This window comes from Cuculus canorus, chromosome Z (genome assembly GCF_017976375.1).
Source record: "Cuculus canorus isolate bCucCan1 chromosome Z, bCucCan1.pri, whole genome shotgun sequence".
Taxonomy (NCBI): Eukaryota; Metazoa; Chordata; class Aves; order Cuculiformes; family Cuculidae; genus Cuculus; species Cuculus canorus.
This window is the reverse complement of record NC_071441.1, coordinates 3,188,904-3,215,890: the sequence shown is the minus strand read 5'-3', so window position 1 is coordinate 3,215,890 and position 26,987 is coordinate 3,188,904. Positions and strand designations below refer to the sequence as shown.

General features: G+C 43.6%; 2 protein-coding genes across 3 annotated transcripts in view; one reads left to right on the top strand and one right to left on the bottom strand.

Moving 5' to 3' along the window:
- The window catches only part of WDR70 (WD repeat domain 70), a 150,207-nt gene extending 148,720 nt beyond the window's left edge, over positions 1–1,487 (bottom strand). The window contains exons 1-2 of the mRNA XM_054054495.1: positions 1,413–1,487; positions 1,271–1,333 (exon numbers count right to left, since the gene is read on the bottom strand). Coding sequence (XP_053910470.1) covers positions 1,271–1,333; positions 1,413–1,434 — 85 coding nt within the window. The 5' untranslated portion in view covers positions 1,435–1,487. The remainder of the gene's footprint in view (positions 1–1,270; positions 1,334–1,412) is intronic.
- A 5,576-nt stretch (positions 1,488–7,063) lies between these two features.
- The window catches only part of NUP155 (nucleoporin 155), a 35,914-nt gene continuing 15,990 nt past the window's right edge, over positions 7,064–26,987 (top strand). The window contains exons 1-17 of one of the 2 annotated variants that reach the window (XM_054054775.1): positions 7,064–7,272; positions 10,145–10,282; positions 10,624–10,720; positions 15,182–15,252; positions 15,807–15,893; positions 16,682–16,848; positions 17,280–17,385; positions 17,883–17,956; positions 18,274–18,365; positions 18,498–18,595; positions 18,688–18,840; positions 19,579–19,679; positions 20,870–21,040; positions 22,133–22,243; positions 23,123–23,217; positions 24,728–24,816; positions 26,133–26,192. In XM_054054775.1, the coding sequence (XP_053910750.1) occupies positions 7,149–7,272; positions 10,145–10,282; positions 10,624–10,720; positions 15,182–15,252; positions 15,807–15,893; positions 16,682–16,848; positions 17,280–17,385; positions 17,883–17,956; positions 18,274–18,365; positions 18,498–18,595; positions 18,688–18,840; positions 19,579–19,679; positions 20,870–21,040; positions 22,133–22,243; positions 23,123–23,217; positions 24,728–24,816; positions 26,133–26,192 (1,834 nt within the window). In that variant the 5' untranslated portion in view covers positions 7,064–7,148. The remainder of the gene's footprint in view (positions 7,273–10,144; positions 10,283–10,623; positions 10,721–15,181; positions 15,253–15,806; positions 15,894–16,681; positions 16,849–17,279; positions 17,386–17,882; positions 17,957–18,273; positions 18,366–18,497; positions 18,596–18,687; positions 18,841–19,578; positions 19,680–20,869; positions 21,041–22,132; positions 22,244–23,122; positions 23,218–24,727; positions 24,817–26,132; positions 26,193–26,987) is intronic. The other variant, XM_054054776.1, reaches the window with a different exon arrangement.

Here is a 26,987-nt window from a genome sequence, read left to right as displayed (position 1 = left end):
CCAGCAGAGCATTTCCGGCTCCCCATGCTCCCACCACGCCACGACCCCCAGCCCTTCACCCCTGGCTCCTCACACCCCGCAGCCCAGTACCCACCGCCCCACAACCCTCAGCCTCACGCTCTGCATCCCCAGCTCCTTGTACTCTCCAGCCCTGCATCCCTGCACCCCCATGCCACCCATCCCTGAACTCAGCACCCCCCGCACCCCCATCCCTGTACCCACCACCGCCTGAACTCCCAGCCCTGCACCCTGAACCCCCAGCCCCTTTACTACCAGCCCTGCAGCCCTGGCTCCCCGTACCCCCAGTTCAGCACCCACCACACATCACCTCCTGCACTCCCAGGCTGGCATCCACTGGCCCCCAGCCCTGCAACCTGCACCACTGCCCCCCCATGCCCCTCGCCCTGTACCCCCTGCTCCCTATGCCCCCCTGCCCTGTGCCCAGCACCCACCACCCCCTGCACTCCCAGCTCTGCACCCTGAGACCCCTGTTCCCTGCAGCTCCCACCCCTGTACCCATCACCCACCACCCCTTGTGCTCCCAAACCCTCACGGCCCACAGCCCTGCACCCCCATCCCCTCGTGCCCCCCAGCCCTGCACCCCCAGCCCTGCACCCCCAGTCCCTCGTGCCCCCCAGTCCCTCGTGCCCCTAGCCCTGCACCCCCAGTCCCCCTCCCCCAGCCCCTCGTGCCCCCAGTTCCTCACCCTCAGTCCCTCTCCCCCAGCCCCTGCACCCCCAGTTCCTCACCTCCAGTCCCTCTCCCGCAGCCCCTGCACCCCCAGTCCCTCACCCTCAGCCCCTCTCCCCCAGCCCCTCTCCCCCAGTTCCTCACCCCCAGTCCCTCTCCCCCAGCCCCTGCACCCCCAGTCCCTCACCCCCAGTCCCTCACCCCCAGCCCTGCACCCCCAGTCCCTCACCCTCAGCCCCTCTCCCCCAGCCCCTGCACCCCCAGCCCCTGCACCCCCAGTCCCTCACCCCCAGCCCCTCGTGCCCCCAGTCCCTCACCCTCAGTCCCTCTCCCCCAGCCCCTGCACCCCCAGTCCCTCACCCCCAGCCTTGCACCCCCAGTCCCTCACCCCCAGCCTTGCACCCCCAGTTCCTCACTCCCAGTCCCTCTCCCCCAGCCCTGCACCCCCAGTCCCTCACCCCCGCCCTGCACCCCCAGTCCCTCACCCCAGCCCCTCGTGCCCCCCATATCCGCAGCTCCCCCCGCTGTGCTCCAGCCCCGCGCCCCCAGCCCGGCAGCCCCGCCCCGGCTCTCCCCGCACCGAAGCCGGAGAAGCCCATGGTGGCCGCGAGGTCCGGGTCGGGCGCGCCCAGCATCTCCGCGTCTGCAAGGAGAGGGGAAAGAACAGCGCGGGGTCAGCGGGGCCGCGGGGCTCGGCCCGGCCCACCCGGCCCGGCGCTCACCGCCCTCCGCCGCCGGCTCCATGCTGCGGCCGCCCCGGAACCACAACAGCGCCCGCCCCGCCCCGCGGGGCGCCCCCAGCGGCGGCCGCGGCAGCGCAGCCACCGGGGAGGGAGGAGCCATCGTCCCGTGGCGTTGGGTCCGTACTAACGCCTCGTCCATCGCAGCTGTTGGAGATGGAGCTGTTGGACGGGTCCAGAGGCGCTTACAGGGATGATGGGAGGGCTGGAGCCCCTCTGCTCTGAGGGCAGGCTGGGAGAGTTGGGGTTGTTCAGCCTGGAGAAGGCTCCGAGGAGATCTTAGAGCGACCTTCCAGTACCTGAAGGGGCTACAGGAAAGCTGGAGAGGGGCTGTTGGTAAAGGCTTGTGGGGATGGGACGACGAGGAACGGGTATAAACTGGAGAGGGGCAGATTTAGACTGGACATTAGGAAGAATTTCTTCCCTATGAGGGTGGTGAGGCACTGGCCCAGGTTGCTCAGGGAAGCTGTGGCTGCCCCATCCCTGGAGGTGTTCCAGGCCAGCTTGAACGTGGCTTTGAGCAGCCCCTGATCCAGTGGAATGTCCCTGCCCGTGGCAACGGGGTTGGAACTGGATGATCTATAAGGTCCCTTCCAACCTTAACTATTCTATGATTCTATGATCCGAGGGCTGGAGCACCTCCCACACGAGGACAGGCTGAGAGAGTCTGCGTGAAGAGAAGGCTCAGAGGAGACCTTAGAGCAGATTCTGATACTGAAATCTAAATTAGAGAATTGCATTTCACATTTTACTTTCGATGAACAATACATACTAAGCAGGAAAAAAGTCTTGATGCTGCAGACTTTAAGCATATAAACAGTACTACTCAGAAGTGTGAACAAAGTTTCCTGTAGAAGCAACCCCACCAATAATAAATTCAAATCTGAAGAGACATGAGATGAGAGATGTGCAAACAAACTCTTACAGACTCTTACAGTGACTCAAATGGACCCCAACCTCCTCTTTGCCCTATTTCTTTCTGTGGTAACTCTCCAGCCCTTTTTAAGTTGTACCACAGGCTTTACAGAAACAGTCCAAGGGCTGGAGCACCTCTGCTGTGAGGACAGGCTGAGAAAGTTGGGGTTGTTCAGCCTGGGGAAGAGAAGGCCGCACAGAGACCTTATAGCAGCCTTTCCACATATTAGGGGAGCTACAGGGAAGGTGGGGAGAGACCTTTCGCAAGAACATGGAGTGACAGGACGAGGGGGGATGGCTTTAAATTGGGATGGGAATATTTTGATTAGACATCAGGAGGAAATTCTTTACAATGAGAGCGGTGACACACTGGCACAGGTTTCCCAGGGAAGCTGTGGCTGCCCCATCCCTGGAGGTGTTCCAGGCCAGGTTGGATGGGCCTTGGGCAGCCCCTGATCCAGTGGTATGTCTCTGCCCATGGCAGGGGGTTGGAACTGGATGATCTTTAAGGTCCCTTCCAATGCAATCCATTCTATGATTCTATGACCTAATTGTGGAAGTTGATTAACAGTAATGTCTGTTTGGTTTGTGATATTTAAGGAACATAACAGTGAAGGCTGCAGAAGACCAACATCTGGCCAGTACTTCAGGAGCAAAAAAGATGAGATGACAGGGAGGTCGAGATAACCCTTATTTTGAACCTTATATGGCCAGATGCCAACGAAATGGGACAGGAGGCTGCTTTGCAGACCTCAGGCTCCATAAAGGACTGTGAGGAGCATGCTCAAGGGGAGGACACCTATTATAAATAGTATTGGGAACTGTGATTAATATGCATGATTTTTACAAGAAATACAATACATATGTATAAATTCAGTGTACAAAACCCCTACTACTTGTAGTCACCAGCATATACAGTAGGAAGATCCATCCCCCCCGTATATCCAGTACCAAATTAAAAAAAATGCCTGCTTCTTTAAGACCCCAGCTGGTGTTAAGAAGTTTCTTCTCCTGATTTTGGTGGCAGTTGGATCAGCTAACACTAAGCCATGTGACTGACAGCACTGTGCAGATGCTTGTCGGACTCTGACAGGCTCGGTGCCTGTGCCTACTGAGCAGCTCTGTCACACTCCCCTCAGCTGAGAAGAGGAAAACAGCAGAAGATCAAGATAAGGACAGGGTGATCACTCAGCCACTGCCATCACAAGCAAAACTGACTCCACTTGGGGAAATTAATTTAATATTTTGCCAGTCTAATCACAGTAGAATAATGAGAAATAAAAACAAATCTTAAACCACCTTTGTCCCATCCTCCACTTCTTCCCAGGCTCAAATTCTCTCCTGAATTCCCTACCTTCTCCCCTACTGGCACATGGGAGTGGGGAATGGAGGCTGCAGTCAGTTCACCAGAAGTTATCTCTGTCACTCTTTCTTCCTCATGGGGAGGTCTCCTCAAGTTCTTGCCCTGCTCCAGCATGGGGTCCCTCCCATGGCAGACAGGTCTCTGTGAACTTCTCCAATGTGTATCCTTTTGATGGGCTGCAGTTCTTCAGCTTCTCCAATGTGGATCCTTTCCATGGGCTGCAGTTCTTCCTTTCCACAGGGTACAGTCCTTCAAAAACAGACTGTTCCAGTGTGAGTCTCCCCAGAGAGTCACAAGTTCTGCCACTAAATGTGGCTCCTCTTTCCACAGGTCCTACCAAGAACCCACTACAGCATGGGCTTCCCATGGGGTCACAGCCTCTTTTGGGCATCCGCCTGCTCTGGTCTGGGGTCCTCCATGGGCTACAGGTGGACATCTACTCCACCATTAACCTACATATGCTACAAAGTGACAGCCTGCTATACAGTAGAGAAGCCTTACACAGAGATCTGGATAGACCAGAGAGCTGGGCAATCACTGACTGCATGAAAAAAAAAAAATCTGCCATAACACGGTCTTCTCCATGGGCTGCAAAAGAATCTCTGCCCTGGCATCTGGAGCTTTTCCTTCCCCTCCTTCTTCACTGGCCTTGGTGTCTATGGAGTTGTTTCTCTTACATGTTCTCACTTCTTTTTCCAGCTGCAGTTTCTCTTGTGCAGACTCTTTTCCCCTTTTAAATATGCTGTCACAGAGGTGCTACTGCTGTCATCCATGGACTCAGCTTTGGCCAGCAGTGGGTCCATCTTTGAGCCAGTTGGTATCAGCTCTGTTGAATGTCCCCCAAATCTTGCCATAAAAACCCAATATAGTACTGTGACCACCTCCCTGGGAACCTGTTCCTTGGATCAACCACCCTCTCAGTGAAGATCCTTCTGCTAATGTCCAATCTGAACTGCCTCTGACACAGCTTCCCTCCACTTCTCATGTCCTGTCACGAGTCACAAGAGATGGGAGATCAGCACCTCCTCCTCTGTTACGCATCCTGAAGAAGTTGTAGACTGCAATGAAGGCACTCCTCATCAGCCTTCTCCAAGTGAACAAGCCAAGCGACATCAGCAGTTCCTCCCAAGTCCTGTCCTTGAGACTTTCCCCATCTTGGTCGCTCTCCTCTGGACACACTCAAATAGTTTGATGTCCTTCTTACATTGAGGAGCCCAAAACTGCACATGGTAGTGGAGGTGGGGTGCACCAGTGCAGTGTAGATTGGGACAATCACCTCCCTCTGCCAGCCAGCTACATGGATGAATCCTAGCACACAGTTGCCTCTTTTGGCTGCCAAGGCAAAATTGATTCACATCCAACTTGGCATCAACCTAATCCCAATTGCTTTCCACAGTGCTGCTCTCCAGCCTCTCATCCCTCAATTTGTACCTTTAAACAGAATTACCCTGTCCCAGGTGGAGAACGTGTACTGGCTCTCGTTAAATTTCATACAGTTGGTGGTTGTCCAGCTCTCTGGTCTATCCAGATCTCTCTGTACAGCCTTTCTACTGTCAAGGGAGTCCACAGCTCCTCCTAGTTCAGTATCATTGGCAAACTTACTTAATGTACATTTTGATTCCTGCATCATGATCATTTATAAAAACATTTAAGAGCTCTGGCCCCACAATTGAGCCCTGGGGAACCCCACTGGTGACTGGCTGCCAGCTTCTCAGTCTTGAGAAGATACAGGGAGAAATTTCTACTCTGCCATGTAAGCCCTGTGAGGTCTGGGGCCTGACTTCAGCTTCTCCATTTGGAAAGAAGATTGGAGCGGGATTTCCTTTCTCCTGCCAAGTGCCCCTCCAGCAGATGAAGCTTTCCAGAATGGTCACAGGACCAATTCAGGAGCAGAAAATCAGGGCAGCAAATATAAGTGAAAAACCAGAACCATTCCCTGAAATTCTAGTTTCACCCAGCCCTAAGACCTCCTACAATGGTTTGTGAATGCCTGTGCTGTCCAGAAGAGATGCATCCCTTAACAGAGACACAGCCTTGGGAAGTTAACCATCTGTCACAGTAGCATTGGTGTGTTATCCCAAATTCTGCTGAAACAGCAGCCACACAGCGCCAATGCAGTGCGAAGTACTCTGCTTCCACACCTTTGCTCCAGAGTTCTGTGCATGCCTTCTGTGACATGAGGGAGTCCTCTCAGTTTTTGGCTTACAATCACTAAGCACACAATCTGTGCATGTTTGAGTAACTGATGTTTACAGTAATGGGATCATGGAATCATTAAGGTTGGAAAGACCTCCGAGATCATCCCATCCAACCACGAGCCCAACACCACCGTGTCTACTCAACCACATCCTGAGGTTCCATGACTACACATTTTTCTAACGCCTCCACAGGCATAGACTCCATCACTTCCCTGCACAGCCGGTTGCAACGCTTCACCACACATTCCTTGCCAGAGAAGCACAAGCAGGAACCAGGCTGCACTCCCCCCAATTCACTGCTGCGGGGAGTCTTCCTGCTGTGCTACAGCATGAAGTACCTGTGACTGGGCTGTCACCCACACGGCCAGGAAGTGATGGGGCCTGAGCGACAGCCCTACATCCATAGGTGACCATGGGTGTAACTGCAGCCTGTAGCTGCTCACATAGCCATGATCAGACACACACACAGAGACACATTTGCACACCTGCACACCTGCATGCACATACAGACACAGTCACAGATGTGCACACGCACATAAAACACACACTTGCACATGTTCACACACATGCACACACTCGCACATACATGTGCAGAGAGTTGCACATGTGCAGTTGCACATGCACATACACACAGACATGCATGCACACACATTTGCACATGGTTGGACTCGAAGATCCAGTGGGTCCTCTCCAACCCAGTGATTCTACGATTCTATGTGTGCACAAGATGCATGCACACACGCATGCACAAACACTTGTTTGCACACACGCACACAGATGTGTCTGCCCAATCCCCCACACCCATGCCGCACAGACACAGCCACACACACCCCTGCACACGTTCACACACATCCAGTTGCACATGTGCACACACACGTGCACGCACACACTTGCACGTGCACGCACAGGTTAAGTGCACACACGCGTGTTCACACATGCACACGAGAACACTCACGCACACACGCGAGCAGACACGCACATGCACACACTTGCACACGCGCGCGCACACACACACGCAGACACCGCACGCACACAGCCGCTCAACCACAGCAGCACACGCACACACAGAGCTGCTCACGCACCACTCCCCCCCTACCGGAAGTGCGCCCGCCTCACCCACACCGGAAGTGAGCCCCGCCTCACCCCCGCCGCCGGAAGAGCGCGGTGCGCGCGGGGGCTGGCGGGATTTGGCGGGCGGCGGCGCGGCCGTTGCCCATCGCGCCTGGCGGCCCAGCCGCCGCCATGAGTCCTGCGGCGCTGTCCTCGCAGGAGGCCCTGGAGATCGCGGGCCGCATCGTCGACCGGCAGATTCAGGATGATCGCTGCTACCCGGACCTGTCTGAGCTGCTGGCGGTGCCGGCGCCTGGTGAGAGCGCCCGGCAGTCTCGCCGCTGCCGGCCCTGCCTGCTCGGGTCGCGGCGGAGGAGGAGGGGGTGGGTGAATCTCGCCGTGAGAGCGGGGGAGCGGCCTGCCTTGGCTCCTCGGACCGGTCTTCCTCCGAGACGTGGGGCGTTTAATCCCCGCGTGGCATCCTTAACCAGAGAATGGTTTGGGTCGGAAGAGACCTTAAACATCATCCAGTTCCAGCCCTCCTGCCGTGGGCAGGGACATCCCACTGGATCAGGCTGCCCAAGGCCCATCCAACCTGGCCTGGAACACCTGCAGGGATGGGGCAGCCACAGCTTCCCTGGGCAACCTGGGACAGGGCCTCACCACCCTCATTGTGAAAAATTTCCTCGTAATATCTAGTCTAAATCTTCCCCCTTCCAGTTTTAAGTCATTCCCCCTCGTCGTATCACTCCACACCCTTGTAAAAAGTCTCACATACTGAAAGCTGTTCTAAGGTCTCCTCGGACCTTTCTCTTCCCCAGGCTGAACAGCCCCAACTCTCTCAGCCTGTCTTCGTAGCAGAGGTGCTCCAGCCCTCTGATCATCTTTGTAATGTGTGGCTGTACGATTTAAAAAGGGCTGGAGAGTTATCCCAGAGAGAAACAGGGCAAAGAGTAGGCTGGGGTCCATATGGGTTATTGTAAGAGTTTGTTTGCAAATCTGACATCTCATGTCTCTTTTGAGATTTAGATTTGTTGTTTATGGGCTTGCTCCTACAGAAAACTTTGGTGATGCTTGTCTTGTGAGTAGTGCTATTTATATGCTTAAAGCCTGCAGTATCAAGACTGTTTTCTGCTTAGTCTGAAGACCTGTGTTGTTCATCTAAAGTTACATAGGAAATGCAATTCTCTAATTTAGATTTCAGATATTGAGAAACAATAGGGTAAAAATAGAGAAAAAACATAGAATGGAAAAGACCTTTGGGATCAAGTCCAACTGTACTTGTCCACTACTAAATCGTATCCCTAAGCTCTTCAAATACCTGTCTTTTTAAATATGTCCAGAGATGGTATATGCAAGACATAAGGAGGAAATTCTTTACCATGAGGGTGGTGAGGCACTGGCATAGCTTGCCAAGGGAAGTTTTGGATGCCCCATCTCTGGAGGTGTTAAAGGCGACGTTGGATGGGACCTTGAGCAGCCTGGTCTAGCGGGACGTGTACCTGTCCATGGCAGGGGGGTTGGAAGTGGAGGATCTTTAAGGTCTCTTCTGACTCAAACCATTCAATGATTCTAAAGTGACTCAGTCACCTCCTGAGGCAACCTGTTCCTGTGCTTGATAACCCTCACAGTGAGAAAGTGTTTCCTAGTGTCCAGTCTAGATCTCCCCTGGTGCAGCTTGAGGCCATTCCTTCTCATCCTCTCACTTGGGCAAAGGGACCAATACCCACCTCACTACGATCTCCTCTCAGGTAGCTGTAGACAGTGATAAGGTCTCCCATCAGCCTCCTCTTCTCCAGGCTAAACAATCCCAGTTCCCTCAGCTGCTGCTTGTAAGATTCGTTTTCCATCCCCTTCACCAGCTTTGTTGCTCTTCTCTGGACACACTCCAGGACCTCAATGTCTTTCTTGTAGTGAGGGGCCCAAAACTGAACACAGTATTTGAGGTGCGACCTCACCAGTGCCGAGTACAGGAGCGCAATCACTTCTCTGGTCCTGCTGGCCATGCTTTCCAATACAAGTCAAGATGCTATTGGCCTTCTTGGCCACCGGGGCACACCGCTGGCTTGTGTTCAGTTGGCTCTCAGCCAACATTCCCAGGTCCTTTTCTGCAGGGCAGCTTTCCAGCTACTCTTCCCCAAGCCTGTAGCGCTGCGCAGGGTTTGTTGTGTCCCAGGTGCAAGACTCTGCACTTGGCCGTGATAAACCTCATCCCGTTGGTCTCAGCCCATTGATCCAGCTTGTTCAGATCCCTCTGCAGAGCCTCCCTACCCCCAAGGAGATCGATGCTTCCTCCCAGCTTAGCGTCATCTGCGAATTTACTAAGGATACATTCAATCTCTTCATCCAGGTCATTGATGAAGATATTGAACAGAACTAACTGGACCCAGCACTGAGCCCTGGGCACACTATTTGTGTCCAGCCTCCAACTGGATTTAACTCCATTTACCACCACTCTTTGGGCCCAGACATCCAGCCAGTTTTTAACCCAGCAGAGGGCGCACCTGTCTAGGCCAGCAGCAGTTTCTCAAGCAGAATACTGTAAGAAATGGTGTCAAAGGCTTTAGTAAAGTCCAAGAACACCATCCACAGCCTTTCCCTCATCCATTAAGTGTGTCACTTTGTCATAGAAGGAGATCAGGTTAGTTTGGCAGGACCTGCCTTTCATAAACCCATTCTGAATGGGCCTAATCACCTGGTTGTTTTGTGTGTGCCGTGTGATAGCACTCAAGATGACCTGCTCCAGGATATTCCACAGCACGAGGTCAGACTGAAAGGCCTGCGGTTTCCCTGATTGTTCCTCCAGTCCTTTTTGTAAATGGGTATAATATCGGCCAGCCTCCAGTCAAGTGGGACTTCCCCAGTCAGACAGGACTGCTTGTAGATGATGGAAAGGGGTTTGGCAAGCACGTATGCCAGCTCCATTAATACCCTTGGATGTGTCCCATCCAGCCCCACAGACTTGTGAATGTCTAATTGGTCAAGCAGGACTTTTAACCATTTCCTCATGGATCATGGGAGCTTTGTTCTGCTCTCTGTCACTGTCTTCTGGCTCAGGAGGCTGAGTGCCCAGAGAACATCTTACCTTACTTTTAAAGACTGAGGCAAAGAGGGCATAGAAATCTTTTGTTGTAAACTCCACATTCATTCTAAGAAGTCTAATCTTTATTTGTTTTTCTCAATTGCAGGTAGCCCTACTGTTTCTGGTATGTCAGATATGGATTATCCTTTGCAAGGATCAGGATTGCTGTCAATACCCAATCTTCCAGAGATCAGCTCGGTCCGCAGAGTCCCACTTCCCCCAGAGCTAGTCGAGCAATTTGGACGTATCCTTTTGAAAAATAATGTGTTAGATTGTGTAAGTAGTAATATTAGAACTAGAGTTTTTTTCATGCATATTCGTCTGCCCTGGTGTTTCTGTCAGACTCCCAGTAATGAACTCTGGTATTGTTCACGTTCCCTTCATATGGCTCAGAGGGGTAACAAGGTCCATTTGTGTAGAGTTGCTGGTGGAATTAGATTCTGTAGAGGAACTTAGACTGTTTATGGTACACAGTTTGTGTGCCACTCTACATAAGGTGGTATTGTTTTTTTTTTAAATGCTCCACAAGGAATTTTGCCTTTGCTAGCAGAAATTCATTTAGTCCTTACATCATCAGTGCTTCAGATATGCAGTGCAATTGTATGATGGGAGTATTTCCAGAAATCAGCAGAGCTTGGCTGACCATTGACAGTGACATCTTCATGTGGAACTACGAAGACGGGTATGTAGAGAACACATTCCTGATGATGTTTTGTTGGTGTTATACTGGAATTAAGTGATTGCTGTAGTGGGGGATTTTTTACTGGTAGCACAGAGGTGTGCTATTCAGTTTAACTTATCTTTGTTCCTTTTAGATTTTAATAAAACTTCCAACTAATAAGGTTAAGGATTTCTCAGAAGTTAGTAATATTGCTACCAAATCATCTGGAGATGAAAGAAAGAAAAATGCATTTCTTACAGTTAGATATAGCCAATATCCCAATATTATTGTTGTATTTCTGCCACGGTTTTTATTATGCTGAAAAAGTGTCACTGTTGAGACACGACACAGTGATGCGGAAGCAAGTTTCTTTATTGAAGTTACATGGCTGGCCGGCGCGCGCTTGATCTTACACGCACCTCTTATGCCCTTTATTAACACACGCGTCTCCGCAGGATTGGATTAGCTTATACATAAACAATCTGTGAATGGATGGTACTACTTTCATGCACGGTCCTATATTGTCTGCCCACTTCCCATCCCATGATCTCCTTCTGGGTGCATTAAGCAGAGCCTCAGCCTGCTGTGGACCCCACAATTCTCCCTTTTTGTATTTGTGCTAAAGAAAATTGCCCGTTAAAGATTGTCTGTGTCAGCCGCTGCCGGACCCTTCGCAGCAGACACACAATACAGAGTAACATTGACAGCACAACTACAAACATACCCACTCTTGAAGAGGCAAGTAAAGCAGCATCAACATTTGACCGCACTGAGTGATATCGTAGGTGCATCTGAAAAGTATACAAGCATTGATTTATACTCCATTTCTACTGATCCCAACAGCTCTAACTTGTGGTTCCAGTACATTACTTATACTCTATTTCTACTGATCCTAAAAACCCTAACTTGTGGTTCCAGTATACGATTTATACTCCAGTTGTTATGGCAGTTCTTTGATGTTAGCAAGGGCTATCCATCACACTCATCTCCAGCCGTTTGATTCTCCACACGTGGCCTCCGTGGCTTATCTACAGCAGGGCGAACACAACGAGCAGGGTACCACCGAGGTCCTTCATCTGTGGAAATACAAGCAGACCCTCGACCCCAAGTTAATAGCTTGCATGGGCCTGACCACTTTGAAGGTCCTTCACTTGAACCTTCACTCCATCAGAGATAGCTATGGTAGACTTCAAGGATTCAAAATGTTGAATCATTGGGGGATTCTGATGTTCCTCATTGATAGTTAAGAAATTTAATACATACATCACCTTGTTCAGCCTTGCTTCAGGTGATTCCCCAGACATTCCCGCCTTTTGTTTTTGTAAAAGGCACTTAAGTGTACCATGGGCAAGTTCTACAAGTGCCTGACTAGTGGGGGAGTGAGGAATACCTGTAGCATGGCTGACACCCCAAGACTGTAAAAACGCTTTCACTCACCCAGAAACATAAGCGGGACCATTGTCAGTTTTAATTTGTCGAGGAACACCACAGGCGGCGAGACTTTTTGCCAATGCCTAATAGCATCTTTTGTTGTTTCTCCAGTATATGCAGTAGCAATAATGACAGAAGAAAAGGTATCAATTGATACATGTACATACTTCTGTCGGCCAAATTACGTAATATGAGTTATATCAGTTTGGCAAATTTGTAGGGCCTGTAAGCCTCTAGGATTTACTCCATAAACTGTTGGAAAATGTTGGCCTTGACAATCTGGACATGAGGCAACGATAGATCGAGGTTCAGTAGTAGAAAGCTGAAACTGTCTCTTGAGTGCTCTGTGACCCTGTTGAAAAAATTGATGAGAAGCAATTGCTTGTTACATAATTGCTTGTACTGGTCCTAATGCTACCGCAGATACTAATTGGTCAGCCTGGGCATTTCCTTCTGCTATAAAACCAGGTAGGTCAGTATGGCTTTTTATGTGTAGAATATAATAGGGTAGGCTGCGTTTTTGTACAGTTTCCCACAGGAGCTTCATAACTCCAAACAACAGGTGGTTTGTCACTTGTCCAAGAACTGTTTTATCCAATCTCTGCACTAGGCCTGCGACATAAGCAGAGTCGGTTACCACATTTATGGCTTGTGGGAACTGTTGAAATGCCAATGTGACTGCTCGTTAATTCCACCACTTGTGGGGAGCCTTGTTGATGCTCAATTAATTGTTGCCAATTTTGGCCACCAAATCATGTAACAGCAGCTCTTCCCATTTTCCCAGACCCATCTGTGAAAACTGTGGGTCCATCAACAGGTGCTGTTTGGCTTAACAATTTCTGTGCAATAGAGATTTGAGTTCCCAGTTTACAAAGTGAATGGGAAGGAAAATGATACGATATCTGGCCTGTAAAATTAAGTAGCGCGGCTTGAAGTGCAGAACTATTGGCAAGACACCATTCAAAATATTGAACTTGTAGAGGAATAACAATACATTCCGGATCTCATGCCAATAGTTCCACACATTTTTATAATGAGTTGAGCTAACAGCTCATATAATCCTGGAGCAGCCTTTTTAGTTTGAAATGGTAAGAAGATCCTCTCCAATATATGGAGGGGGTCTTCCCACCCCTGATCCCACTGCACAAGCGCAGCATAGGGCATTGAGCCTTCCACAAAGACCAATGCCTGCACAATTACAGTCAGGTCAATGCGCCAGACATGCTTTTCCTGAATGGCTTTGCTCTACAAGTGTCAGAACGTTTCTGGTTTCCTTATTTAGAATCCTGGGTGCTGCAATATCTCTGTCCCCTTTTAACAGATCAACTAGGGGTTGTATTTGTGATGATGTAAGGCCTAAATAGGGTCTCAGCCAATTCATAATTCCAACTATTTTTTTAACTTCATTTAAAGTTTTGATTTCAGTTACTATCTCAATTGCCTGAGGTTGGACTGTTTTGGCCAGCACTTCCATGCCCAAATACAACCACGGCTGAACACGTTATAGCTTTTCAGGGGCAATGACCAGGCCATAACATTCCAACATTTGTCTAGTGTCCCTTTCCAATTCTCCTAATTGTTCTGACATTGCAGCAGCCAATAAGATGTCATCCATATAATGATAGCAATAGCATTCAGGATATTTCTGCCGTACAACACTCAGTGCCTGGGCTACAAACCATTGACAGATGGTAGGTGAGTTTTTCATCCCTTGGGGTAAAACCTTCCAATGATATCTTCTTGTGGGTTCTGCATGATTAGTCGAAGGAACTGCACTCGTTGTCTTCTTAAAAGCCCCGGATCCGGGATTAAGCAGCTTCTTTCACTGCTGCTCTTGGCTATTCTTGCCGAAAACTCTTTTAGCAGCTTCTCTCGCTGCTTGTCTTGGCTATTCTTGCCGAAATCTCTTTTTTAGTGGCTGTGCCATCTCGGGGAACCCCAAAATTAAAACTCAGAAAATCGCTAGCTGTATCACCAGATGTCACTGTTGAGACACGACACGGTGATGTGGAAGCAAGTTTCTTTATTGAAGTTACATGGCTGGCCGGCGCGCGCTTGATCTTACACGCGCCTCTTATACCCTTTATTAACACACGTGTCTCCGCATGATTGGATTAGCTTATACATAAACAATCTGTGAATGGATAGTACTACTTTCATGCACGGTCCTATATTGTCTGCCCACTTCCCGTCCCATGATCTCCTTCCGGGTACATTAAGCAGGGGTCCTCAGCCCGCTGTGGACCCCCACAAAAAAGTAGAAAAAAAACTATTCTAAGTTGATTTAGTAAGCGCTCTGGTGCAGGTACAGTGATGAATCATTCCCAAAATGGTAAGAAATACAGCATTAGTTCTGAAGCTCTCCTGCCTAGCTTCTTTTAATGATGCATAAAAATGAAGATAATTTTATGAGGTTATTGAATGGCTGTGATGTGTTTGTAGTTAGCTTCTTCATTTGGCTATGTAGTAAGAATTCTTTCAGTGAGAATGGCTTTATACATATTGTTGCCTTTCCTAAGGACACTGAAGTTGAGGTTGTAGCTCATGTAGCTCCTATCCATGCATTTACATTGTGCCACAGTGTATTTAGTATGCTCCCCAAGTAATACAGTGCTGCATGGTGTTAAACATAAGGTGTTTGGAAGGAAGTTGGGTATTCTTGCTTTAGATAATTCTCATGGGACAAAAAAAAAATGGTTTCTCCGTCTTGATGTTAATCAGCATTGCAGATGCTGCATTGTGTAATTCAGAGTAGACTATGAATTCTAAAAAACCAAAAAATACAAAATACTACGGTTGGGTTTCAGACAAAAATCAGCTGTAGTGGCTCCAAGCAGCTCAAATGACTGCCGGTACATGCTGTGAAACTTCTCTGTCATTCCATTCCACTGGATCTGCTTTCACCCAAAGCAAAAGAAGTAGATGGCTTTAGACTGTTACAATAAAATAATTTTTAAATATACAGAATGCAGTTTCATTTAATTCAGTATTATGTGTTACTCCATGACAAGCTTTATGGAAGTTTTTCTTTTTTTACTTCTTTGCTGACAGGGGAGATCTGGCTTATTTTGATGGTCTTAGTGAAACTATTCTTGCAGTGGGTCTTGTGAAGCCAAAAGAAGGTAAAGACCCTTCTGTGTATGTTTATTTAATATGTACATGTGTGAAACTGTTTTGTGTGTGTATATGTGTACACAATATACGTGGATTTGTTTTATTTTTAGGAACTTTGTGGTATGAATTACAGACCACAAATAATGTTTAGTTTAACAATAAATAATTTGCAATGATAAGCTTGCATTTTTTTGCCACATCATCCTCATAACATTCATCCTGTTAATAAATACACACTTTCAAGTGAAAATTTACATGAATTCCTGGTTTTTAGCCCTGAGTAGGTAACATTGAAGTCAAAGTTCAGTTAGCAGTAGGGTTGAATTTAAAAGAAACACATTTGTAAGAAAAACGTAATTTTGAAGATCCTATATTTAATGAACTGAAAGCTGAACTGCTAGCTGATTCTTCTTTCTAATTCTAGAGTTTTGCAGATCTTTGGGTCTTAAATATGACTGTTTCCTCTAGTCAATCGATACGTCATTGCTGTGGGTGCGTTGGATACATCATTGTGATCTGAGAGGTTGGCTGCATACTAAGGTTTTATTTTCTCCTCTTTTAGGTATCTTCCAGCCTCATGTACGACACTTACTTGTTTTGGCTACTCCTGTGGATATTGTGATTCTAGGGCTCAGTTGTGCTAATATAGGTAATTCTCTTTTATCTCTTGTGCATGAAGAAATATACATGACTGATTTAAAAAAAAAAAAAAAAAGAAGGGAAAGAAAAGAAGAAAAACAAGGCCTTATACTAAGTGCCTTGCTAATTATTTTTGAATCGCATTACAGACTGGGGGGGGAAACAATTTTTATGAGATATACACTTGCTGGATCCTGGACTCCCATGGAAGCATTGAGTTGTATTATTCACCAGTTTAATATAGAAAGAGCTTTTGGAACAGGAATTCCTGTTTATTAAACAGCATGTTGGAGCGGGAGCGGGGAAAAGGCCATGAATCTTGAAACTAGTGAATACAGTTCATTAGTTTGGTTGGCATTGTATTCCATCCACAGAAATTGAGAACCCATTACCATATTTTTATTCCATATATACAGAGAGGAAAAACAGAATTCTTTGGAGAAAGTGAGAGGATTACAATCTTCTGCTATCATTTTATGTTTGATGTGAAAGAGAAAGTAGAAAGTTGTTATTTAGACTTGTCACAGTTTAGAGGATATGACAATGTGTAGAAATGGAAAACATTGCATTTCCTGACTTGGAAACTTTACGCAGAATTTACACGTATTTTTTTTTTTAAATAGAAGATCCATTACTCTGCAGTTCACTTTGGAGAATATTTATACAAGAATGTGTTTAGGGATTATGAAATTGGTTGTATTTTTTCCTGTTTTCCGAAATGTTTCATATCACAGACCTGTAATATTTATGAGAACAATTTAAAAAATGGAAGAGGATTGATCAATTTATTTATTTAAGGTTCTGGATCACTCAATGACAGTATGTCTGGAGGAATGCAGCTGCTACCAGACCCTCTTTACTCACTCCCTACTGACAACACATACATTCTGGCAATAACATCTACTGATAATGGGCGAATCTTTTTGGCTGGAAAAGATGGCTGCTTATATGAAGTAGCATACCAGGTAACTATAAGTTTTACACATACACATTTTTTATTGTTGCATGACTGTGGGATCTAGGCACTACGAGTTGTAAAATGTGATTTGCTGTCTTTTTTTCGTCCATAATTATTTTGCATGGCTTGGTTGCACAGCAGCTCTGACGTCTTGTTGTAGATGCATTTTCTTTAAAGAAGATAGAGTAGCAACACATCTTTGGTCAGCTTCAAAAATAAAATTAAATTTGTCACCTTCTGTACCCTTTTATGTAAAAATTTCCTTTTAATTATCACCTGTTTCTTTCAGTTGAAAACCACGTACTTTTCTAATTAAATGTGTAGTTAGATTTTTGCTTGTTTCCATACTTGTCCTATTAACAACTTTTTAAAAATAACTGTTAGTGGAGCTTTCTTTCTTTCTTTTTCTTTCAACATTGTGTTTGTTTTAAATTGTAGGCTGAAGCAGGCTGGTTTAGCCAGCGCTGTAGGAAAATTAACCATTCAAAGAGCATGTTGTCTTTCCTTATTCCTTCATTGCTACAGTTCACGTTCTCAGAAGATGGTAAGTAGTGATGTTAAAGTGTTACTGAAAATTTAATGTAATCTTTTAAATTATACTACCAAGATGTCAGACAGAATAGTTTCCTCATTCAGAGCGTTTGGCTGTTTTCAATAAAACTTGCAGTGGTTGATGATTATAAAAATCAGGTCACTTGTTTGTGTGTCTGGTTCAGGAAATAGAAATCAGAGTTGAGGAAGTTTGCCATTTAGGCTTAAAGGTAGTGTTCTGTAATACAAAATTCATATGTGCTTAGTGGGTACAATCTTTAAGTAAATAATTTTACCTTGTTTCACTGTTTATTAAACAATTGAAATTTTTATACTTTTTTTCTTTAGTTTACTAATAATTATGTGAAATGGATTGTTGTTTTAGATCAGTTTCATTAGGAATCTTGTGTGGGACTCCTGTAGTTTTTGTTAACTTGAAATTAATTATTTTATAGATATTCTCTCTTATACATTTCTTAACAAGGTCTCCCTTTTTGCCTCCCTCCCCAGATCCTGTAGTTCAAATTGCCATTGACAACTCTCGAAATATCTTATACACCCGCTCAGAAAAAGGAGTGCTGCAAGTATGTAATTTCTGCTGATGACTCTTAGCTCTGTTACTAATGTTTATATAATTTTTTTAAGTTTACCTCAGTACCTGTGAATTTTCCGTAGGTTTGTCAGGATATTATTCTGGTTTTGTAACAAAGTGTGTGCTGAAGACCAGAAGTACTTTCTCCTGAGGAGACAGTAGCTTTTTGATCTTCAAAAAAGATCTTCAACTGGAAGATCATGGAAACATGAGGGTGAAATAAAAACAGAATTTGAGTTGCTGCTTGGTAGGTGAGGTTGTATGAATTAATTCAACTGTAAATCACAAAGTTCTACTATTGAATTACAGGTTTACGATTTGGGACAAGATGGTCAAGGAATGACGAGAGTTACTTCTCTTTCACAAAATTCTATAGTTTCTGCTGCTGGGAGCATTGCCAGGTATATTTATTACGATTGTAATGTAAGAGGCTTTCTTTAAGGCCAGTACTTTCACGCTATATTTTTGAAGACTGTTACTTGCTTAATTCTTTGGATTGAGAGTGTATTTTTTTTTAAAATTTTGTTTTTTAGAACAATAGATCGTTCTGTTTTTAAGCCTATTGTTCAAATAGCAGTGATTGAAAATTCTGAATCCATAGACTGTCAGCTACTAGCAATCACACATGCAGGTAAGAAAGCAATGCTAGTGTCCCCTCTTGTAAACTTATAAATGGCATCTGCACAGTTTAGCAAAGTTGTGACCATTTTTAATCTTTTTCAGGTGTCCGGCTGTATTTTAGTACTTCACAATTTAAGCATCCAGCAGCTCGTCCCTCCATGTTAACCTTGGTTCATGTCCGTTTGCCACCTGGATTTTCAGCTGCTTCTAATGTGGAGAAGCCCACAAAGGTTCACAGAGCTCTTTATAGCAAAGGTGAGCAGCGGTACAGGGTGGTAATGGCAGAATTCCTGGAAGTGAAGGGTTGTCATGTTTTTCAGAATTTAATTCTTCTTAAAGTGCAATGTTGGAGCAGAGAAAAGGGTTGTTCATGTGTTGATCAACCTTTTTTCTTCTTATCTCTCCATAAAATAGATTTAATGTGCTCTCATTCACCTATGTATGTCTGGGCATGTGTGATTAGTTCTTGAAAGCAGGGGACAGAATAGGCTTCATACCTCTTTAGAGCCTTTTATGCTGAATTTAGTGTGTGCTGACTTTTGTTCATTTTTTGACTCATTTAGCTGCTGATACCACATAAGATACCAAACAGCTGCCAGATGCTTGCAGGTTTATGTCACTTCTGATTGTAATTTTTAAAAGTGCTGCAGAAATTTGGGCAGGAAAACATCTCTATGTTACTGACCCTTTTAGTCATACATAATTATTTTTAATTTGAAGTCGTTTCTGAATGCATTTCCACGCATGATCCATTTAAACATCTCATTTTTAAGGCACTTTCTACCTATTGTATGGTCATTTTTCTTTGTACCTTTTAGAATAGGGAGTAATGATGTTATTAGTGGTCTGAAGAACCCTCTGGCATACAAACTCAGGAGTTGCCGTTCAAATTGCATGATTAGGACTTAGAGTTTGATCTTTAGTAAATAAAGAATTAATGAATTTGCATGATCATTGCTTCTAATACAAACTTAATATTGCTGTTCTTGCTAGGGGTCCTCTTGATGGCAGCTTCAGAAAATGAAGATAATGACATCCTGTGGTGTATCAATCATGATTCTTTCCCTTTTCAAAAGCCAATGATGGAAACACAGGTACTAAAGTAAACTTTATACAATTTTGATGAAATCTAGGTATTATTTTTTCATTTTTGATAGCAGATACTATCTGCAAGGAATGGGTAGTTCATAGAAAACCTCCATGAGGAGTTTGGAAATACAAAGCTACTAATCAAGATGCTTCAAACTAAAAAATATTAGTAGACATTAGTGTGCATGCTAGAGACTTTAGGTTTCTTTATTGAAACTGATATGCCATGTCTTCATTAGATTTCAGGCATTATTTATCTCTTCATTATTTAATCTTTATTTTTTTTCTCTCATTTTCTTTTTTCCTAATTATTACGTGAGTTTATAAGAGGGATTTGGAGAGGGTTGGTTGCCTTATGCATCAGTTCAGGGAGAACATTTTGTGTATTCTAGCTCTGAAGGAAGCCTGAAGTCTTTTGAAATGGAGAAGTGACGTGTCAAAAGTAGTATTATTGAAAGAGCAGTGGTAGAGCAGGAGTGAGCAGAGGCTGTTTAAGTTAAAAGTTTCAAGTTAGTTTTTCATTATTTGCTGTTTTAATAACTTACAAAGGAGCTTTATAATTACTCCAAATCCTTTCCCTGCAAAAACTTACGTATAAATATATATCCCCAGTGTTGACCTGTTGGTTTTTCTCCAAGGCGTCTGATAGGAAGAGACACCTTGGTATCCCAAACAAAACTGCAGCCTGTGCTTGAGCAGCAGTTCTTCCTTGTTAGCATACATAGTTTTCTGCAATGTCTTCACTACCTTATGTCTCTTGTTGAGCTATATTTGAAATACTACTGCCAACTGTGAAAGTCTTGTAAACCTTTATGTTTCAGTTCCCACATTTTTTGATTCTTTGAGAAATAATTTAAATTCGTGTTACCTTTGGTACGTGGTACTGATATGGTTAGCAGATTGTTGCTATTTATACTGTAGCAGCATTAAAGTATCCCACTTTTCAAGTTGTTTTACATTTAAATACAAAACACCATCCCTGTCTCCGGTAAGCCACAGTATACATATAGCTGTAAATTCAGTGGTAACCTTCTGTTAGACTATGCAAAAACTCACTTATTTGCTTTGGGTTTTCTTGTGTCAAGAGTAGATTCTATTCTGTTTAATTTTAAATGGTAAATAATAAGATATCACCATGGATGTACAAAATAAATGTCTGTTATTAAATTGTGTATAATACCTCCCTCTTGTTCAGATGACCACCCGTGTTGATGGGCATTCCTGGGCTCTTTCTGCTATTGATGAGTTTAAAGTTCAGAAGATTGTAACACCACTAAATAAAGACATTATTCCAATAACTGATTCACCTGTTGTTGTGCAACAACACATGCTGCCACCTAAAAAGTTTGTTCTGCTTTCAGCCCAGGTGAGTATTACTTTTCTTAATATAGGGAATTAAAAGAGTAAGTACAAATTTGGAAGACTGATCTAAACCTCTAAAATACTAATTTTGGATATCTTTTTAAGATTGTATTCTCAACATAAGGATGAATAAGGAAGATTGCTGATACCATCTGTACCTGTTTTAAGTTTACTCAAAGCTATTGGGCCAGCTTCTCTTATAAGGGTATTGGTAGTTTTATTTTCGTCTCTGGAGACCCTTGTAGATACAGATAATGAGAATTTCTTTTAACCTTGGTTTTGTATATATGAAATTGAAACAGACATTGGCTACCCAGAAAATAGGGGTCTTGATGACCCAGTGGGTCCCTTCCAACCTAGTGATTCTGTGATTTTATAGTTTGAGTAAATTTTATTGGCAATTGAAATTTGAACAAATAATTTCCCAAAGTCCCCAAAGGTCTTGTAAAAAAGGTTTTAAGGTACAAAACACGCAAAAAGAAAAAAGAAATTAACTTTCCTACGTCTCTTTTCAGATTACAGTTAGCAATATTTTGGAGCACTTGATATTTAAACCAATAGGCAGTTTGAAAAAAGATGGTTTACCATCGATGTCTAGCAACCTCACACTCAACCTGCATTTGTTTAATCGCAGCTTTTTTTGTTAAAGGCACTAATCATATCTTCTCTCCAGTAGTTAGTGTGGTTGCAGGCAAGGTGATTGAGTGTAGAGTCTTACCATGCCCTTCATCATCAAGCATTTTTTTCCAGGCAATTTTGAGGATTTGGAAGATACATTAATGTTTCTTTTCTGCATCTATTTGCTGTATGTTTATATTTTTTGCTTCATGTAGGGCGAAACAAAAGTAAATCAAAAGTAAATTGTTTATGGAGAGTTTATGGCCACTGCAGTGTTTGTCTTGCCTTTCGTAGACTCACTAGAGAATTCTCTGCATGTGAATGGAACCTGGCTTTAGCCACCATTCACGTTATACTTCCATCCAATTATGCGACCAGGGAAAACTCGGAATGCTAGGGATAAGCATTGTTGGGAGGAGATGTTGGTATGCCCGCAGTAAATACAACTTCATTCTAATTTATTTTGGATTACTTTTAGGGGAGCTTTATGTTTCATAAACTGAGACCTGTTGATCAGCTGCGGCATCTGCTTGTTAGCAATGTAGGTGGAGATGGAGAAGAGATTGAAAGATTTTTCAAGTTGCATCAGGTAAGAACTTCTTTCCTGTTAGGACAAATAAAGGTTTTATAATGTTTACTTAAATTTAATCACTTTCTCTAGCATCTTTTTGTTGTTGCTGTAAACTTCTGGGTCATGTTTTGTTTATCAATTAAAGAGTTGGCTTTTCCTCCTTTATTGTCTACTTCAAACAAGGCAGTATAATGAGAAATAACTTCTTGTTTTATAATATCTAAAAACGGAAGTCTTTAATTTTTCCTGAAACTGATGTGCATCTTGAATGCAGAAGTATAGTGCAGTTTTTAGTTTAGGAAGAAGGAATTCAACTAAGATCAGGGAAGGAAGAGTTTTTTAAAAAGTTAAGTTCCTACTACTTCCAGATGTTTTTACTCCTTGAAGGCCAGTAGAGGTGTGTATAATTGGTTTTCTGATTAACGTAAGTAACAAACAAGCAGAAAGGAAGCTAATGTGGATTACAATTTTAAGTTGACTGGTACCAATTTATATAGGTAGTAAATGTCCACTGTAATCTTGTGCTTTGATAGGACAGACTAAGTGATATTTTAACAGGCCACTAGAATGCGCAAACTATTATTTTTACTCTTAGTTCGTGTTTCTACAGAGATTGCATCAGTCTTAGTCATATTTAGGTGGTAGACATAAAGAATATTTCCTACCAGGAATCATACTGATTTTGCAAAAACTGTGTGTAACAAAGACTTACCAGCTACAGTTGGATGCCTCACTATAATCCACTTCCTGCCTATAATTAGGAAGAGCTGATTTCCTTGACTTCTAAATAAAATGGTGCAAAAAGTTTTTACTGTTTAGTTATTGATCAGTGTAACTTCTACGCATTTGTTAGCAACTTGATATAAGCTGCCACACTAATAGCATGGTGTGCTCTAGGAGGATCAGGCCTGTGCCACTTGCCTTATCTTGGCCTGTTCTAACGCTGCATGTGATAGAGAAGTGTCTACCTGGGCTACTCGAGCATTCTTCAGGTAAGTTTCAATTCTGTGGGTTATTCTGAACGCAATGCTCAGGATCACTACAGCTACTAAATAATTGTACAGGGTCTTTAACCTGCTGCCTGAGTGAGCATTATTATAAAATTAGTATAGACTGTTGAACCTAGCAGAATATGCTTTTGCACTAATTTAGGGTTCATCAAAAGAGGAAGGTTCTTGTAATGGTGACTTCTGGTTAGTTCCCCACTTCGATGCTTGTATTCCACAGGTAGAGGTGGCGATTGAAGAGGTAGTTTAATCTGCCAGAAGTGCACTTATATGTACTTCACAGTATCCAGTTAATTGAAGTGCAGTGTGTAGTAATATCTTTAATGAGACCAACTCAGGCAGCTGGAAAAGAACAGACAATTTTTTAAAATTTTGGAGGGCTTAGGTTTCTTTGTATTGTTTGGGTTTTTTTGGGTTTTTTTTTATCTTAACATATTGTAGTTATTTATGCTGTTCACCGTTGTGCCAAGGAATTTTATTCAAACAGACATACCCTGTTTAGGGCCTGATGGCTCTCAGTCATACATGCTGATTATTTTTTTTTGCATTTTGATTGGTTGGTTTTGGGTTTTCTCTACTACAAGTTGAGTGAGGGAGTATGGGCTTGCACTCTGGAGGATTGATTTGTCATGCATGTATCTTCAGTGCTGCGTGAACTTGGTATGGTGCAGATATGTATATGTGTGTATTTTAATTAACTGCCTTAAGCAAGTTGGCGTATCATGGGTCTCTTGCCTGTCCTCACAGGGCATGTGGCCTGGAGGAGAGAAAAGGGTTTTGCTAAGGTACTCCTTTTGAGAATGATGATAAAATATGCAAATTTAACTGTATGTTTGTGCTAGAGTTTGAGTCTCATAGTCTCTGCTTGGTTTTTGCTAAAAGTTGTGCAGGTGTTGAATCAAGTCAGCTGTTCTTAGTAGGCTATAAATAGTTGCTCTTTATTAAACTCAAAATCATATTACAAAATCGGAAAGAAAATGTGGGTAATAACTTTGGAGAGATGTGCACTAGCAAGCGAAGACATTAACTAAGTGTTCACACAGCACGGTGGGAGAGAGATGGATAAAACTTGTGGATGGTAGAAGGATAAACATGGTTTATCTCAGCTATATCATTTCCACTTCCCTGTGGGGGTAAACCTTAAAGATTACTAAAGCATAAGCCTGATTTTGAGAACTGGTAAATTTCTCTTTAAAGCCTCTTCATATCTTATCACCACAGAACTTGAAACATCCATAAAAAAAAAAACTTATTCATCTAACTTCTCTTTGCAATTGCTTATGTTACTGCTTTTCATATAATGTGTTCAGTTAATTTCCTTTTCATCTGCCGAAAGTATTGTGCAGTCACAAATACTTCTGAAAACTTATGCTAGGATTTTTATTCCTCACTTTAAAAAAAAAACCAATATTGCTGTTAATTCTCAAAGACATGAAAATTGAGTAGACTGTATATGAAGTGTGAATAATTTTTTGTCTTTACATGTAAACATTAGGTATGGGGGAGAAGCACAAATGAGATTTCCATCAGCTCTGCCTACTCCAGCCAATGTTGGGCCTACTTTGTGTTCTCCTGTTCCTGCCAGTAAGTACCAAGCATTTCATGGTTTTGGACAGGTCTTTTTTTCATTAAATATGTTGTATTTTTTCTTCTCACAGGTACCTGTGTTCTTTTTGTCCAAAATAGTCCTGTTTTTTCCCTTCACTGGCAATTAATTACAGAGGGCTTTTCCCATTTCCTCTTGAGTGTTTTTTGGATTTAATGAGAGGGTGATGTGATCTCAAACTATGTCTGGATGTTGTATATAATCTGTTAAGAATGTGTAAAGAAGGTATCCATTTATTGCTGCCAGAGGGACTTCAGCAGCCAAAGAACCAATTATCAATACTGTAGTTCAAGCACTACGAAATTAATTGGTTGTTTTGTGTCTCTAGCAGAGTATCTTCTTACAACGTCATTGTCATACCTCTGCAGCTACTGCTTGTGAGAGGAAAGGAAAATTTTGATCAAGAAACATGTTAATTGTGTGGAGTGATTTTTCCCTGTAAGAGCTCTATCTTCAACATTAGGTTTCTGCTTAGGTCGTCAGTGCCATCTACAAATGAGAATAGTACTGTCTTTTTCTACTCAGGACTTGATGCTTTTTGGAGTGGAGGCCTTTCTGTATTACACAGATTCACTTAATTGTCTACATTTGCTTCAGGATGTTGTCCCTTAACAGATGTAATTCAATTCCAGATAAAAAACATTTGTTAAAAAAAAGAAGTTGTAATACTGATTTTGAATGCTAAATTAATTTTTTTTTTTTTTTTTTAATTCACAAACTCATTAATTTCCAAGAGCCTTTACCCTTACCTGACATGTGGCATTCAACTTTACACATCAGACTTGAGAAAAATAGTTGATTGCCTGGAATGCTAAGAAATTCCATTTCAGTGCTAGTTTTGACTTACACCCAAATTCATGAGTATTGGAGAAGAGTGTGCTGACGGGATGACATTTTGGAAAAACAGTTGACTGTCTTTTTAGAGTTCTCAACTAGTATTAGAACACTAAGAATAGTGACTATTTTTAAGGCATCAATGACATCACTTGCCAAGTCTGATGTTGTGGAACAATAGCAATGAGGTCAGGAACTGAGAGGCAAGGCCTAAGAATGTAAAATTAAATCTGAGTTAGAGAGAACAGCAGCTGTGGGGGAGATCAGGTGCTTGAAGGAAACTGAGAATAGAAGTAAGATGTGGGAGAAACGATAGGAAGCTCTGCAATCAATAAGATGACTTCTTGTAGAAGTCAATTTATTTTCCCTGAGCCTAAGTTCTTGGATATTTTTATCTTTTGCTGTCATGTGTGCCTCTTTGAAACCAACTACCAAAGCACGTATCTCAATTTTGCTTCAGTGACAGGTCCAAGTGGAAGATGTCACCATTCTGCTACTCCTTACTCCGTTTGCTCAAAGGGTAGAGAACTGTCATATTAAATTAGGATTCTGGTATTGTGGATGTCCCGTGTGGTGGGTCAAATAATGCTGACAGAAATTGATTAAAACACATTGAAATTTTGCATGCGAAACTATGCTACAATAATGTTAGCATTAAAAGGCCAGTCACCTTCAACTTAGTTCCTTCTTTTTGCCACTGTTGAAAATCTAGTCATAGGCTTGCATGCTGCTTTTCTGCAAGTTTGTGCTTTGGTTGGCACGCAGGAGAGTGTGCTCTGTGAATGCATTGATGCTTTTTAGTGAAGGACTTAATCCTTTGCGCTGTTGCATATTGCCAAATTGGGAGAACTGTAGTGAAGAAGGGAAGAAGGAGTGATTCTTTAGATAAAAGCCAAATTTTCAGAGCACCATTTTTCTTGTCCTTTCCATGCTGTATCATCCTCATGCTGCTGGTACATGGGCATTTTGTAGATGGCCACGTGTTCCTCATATTTTCAGGTCCTAAGTTAGGTGTTCGGACTTAATCTGCAGAAGGTTTGAATACTCACAGCTAAATCTGAGGCTGTGGACAGTCTCAAACTGGATGGTCAAAGTTAACAATGTTGCTGTAGTGTTTGTCCAACTGCCCTACGTAAAAATTAGGAGTAATAGTACTAGTTTCTTTCAGCCGAGTTCTTTGAAGGTAAAACTGACGTTCTTTGAAAAGATCTAAATGACTGAAAGTGGGTGCTTTGACAATAGATGCCCTAATCAGGAATGGTACCAGTCAGAATGTGAAGAACAAGAAGAAGTATGTGGACAGTATTTGCAGGGA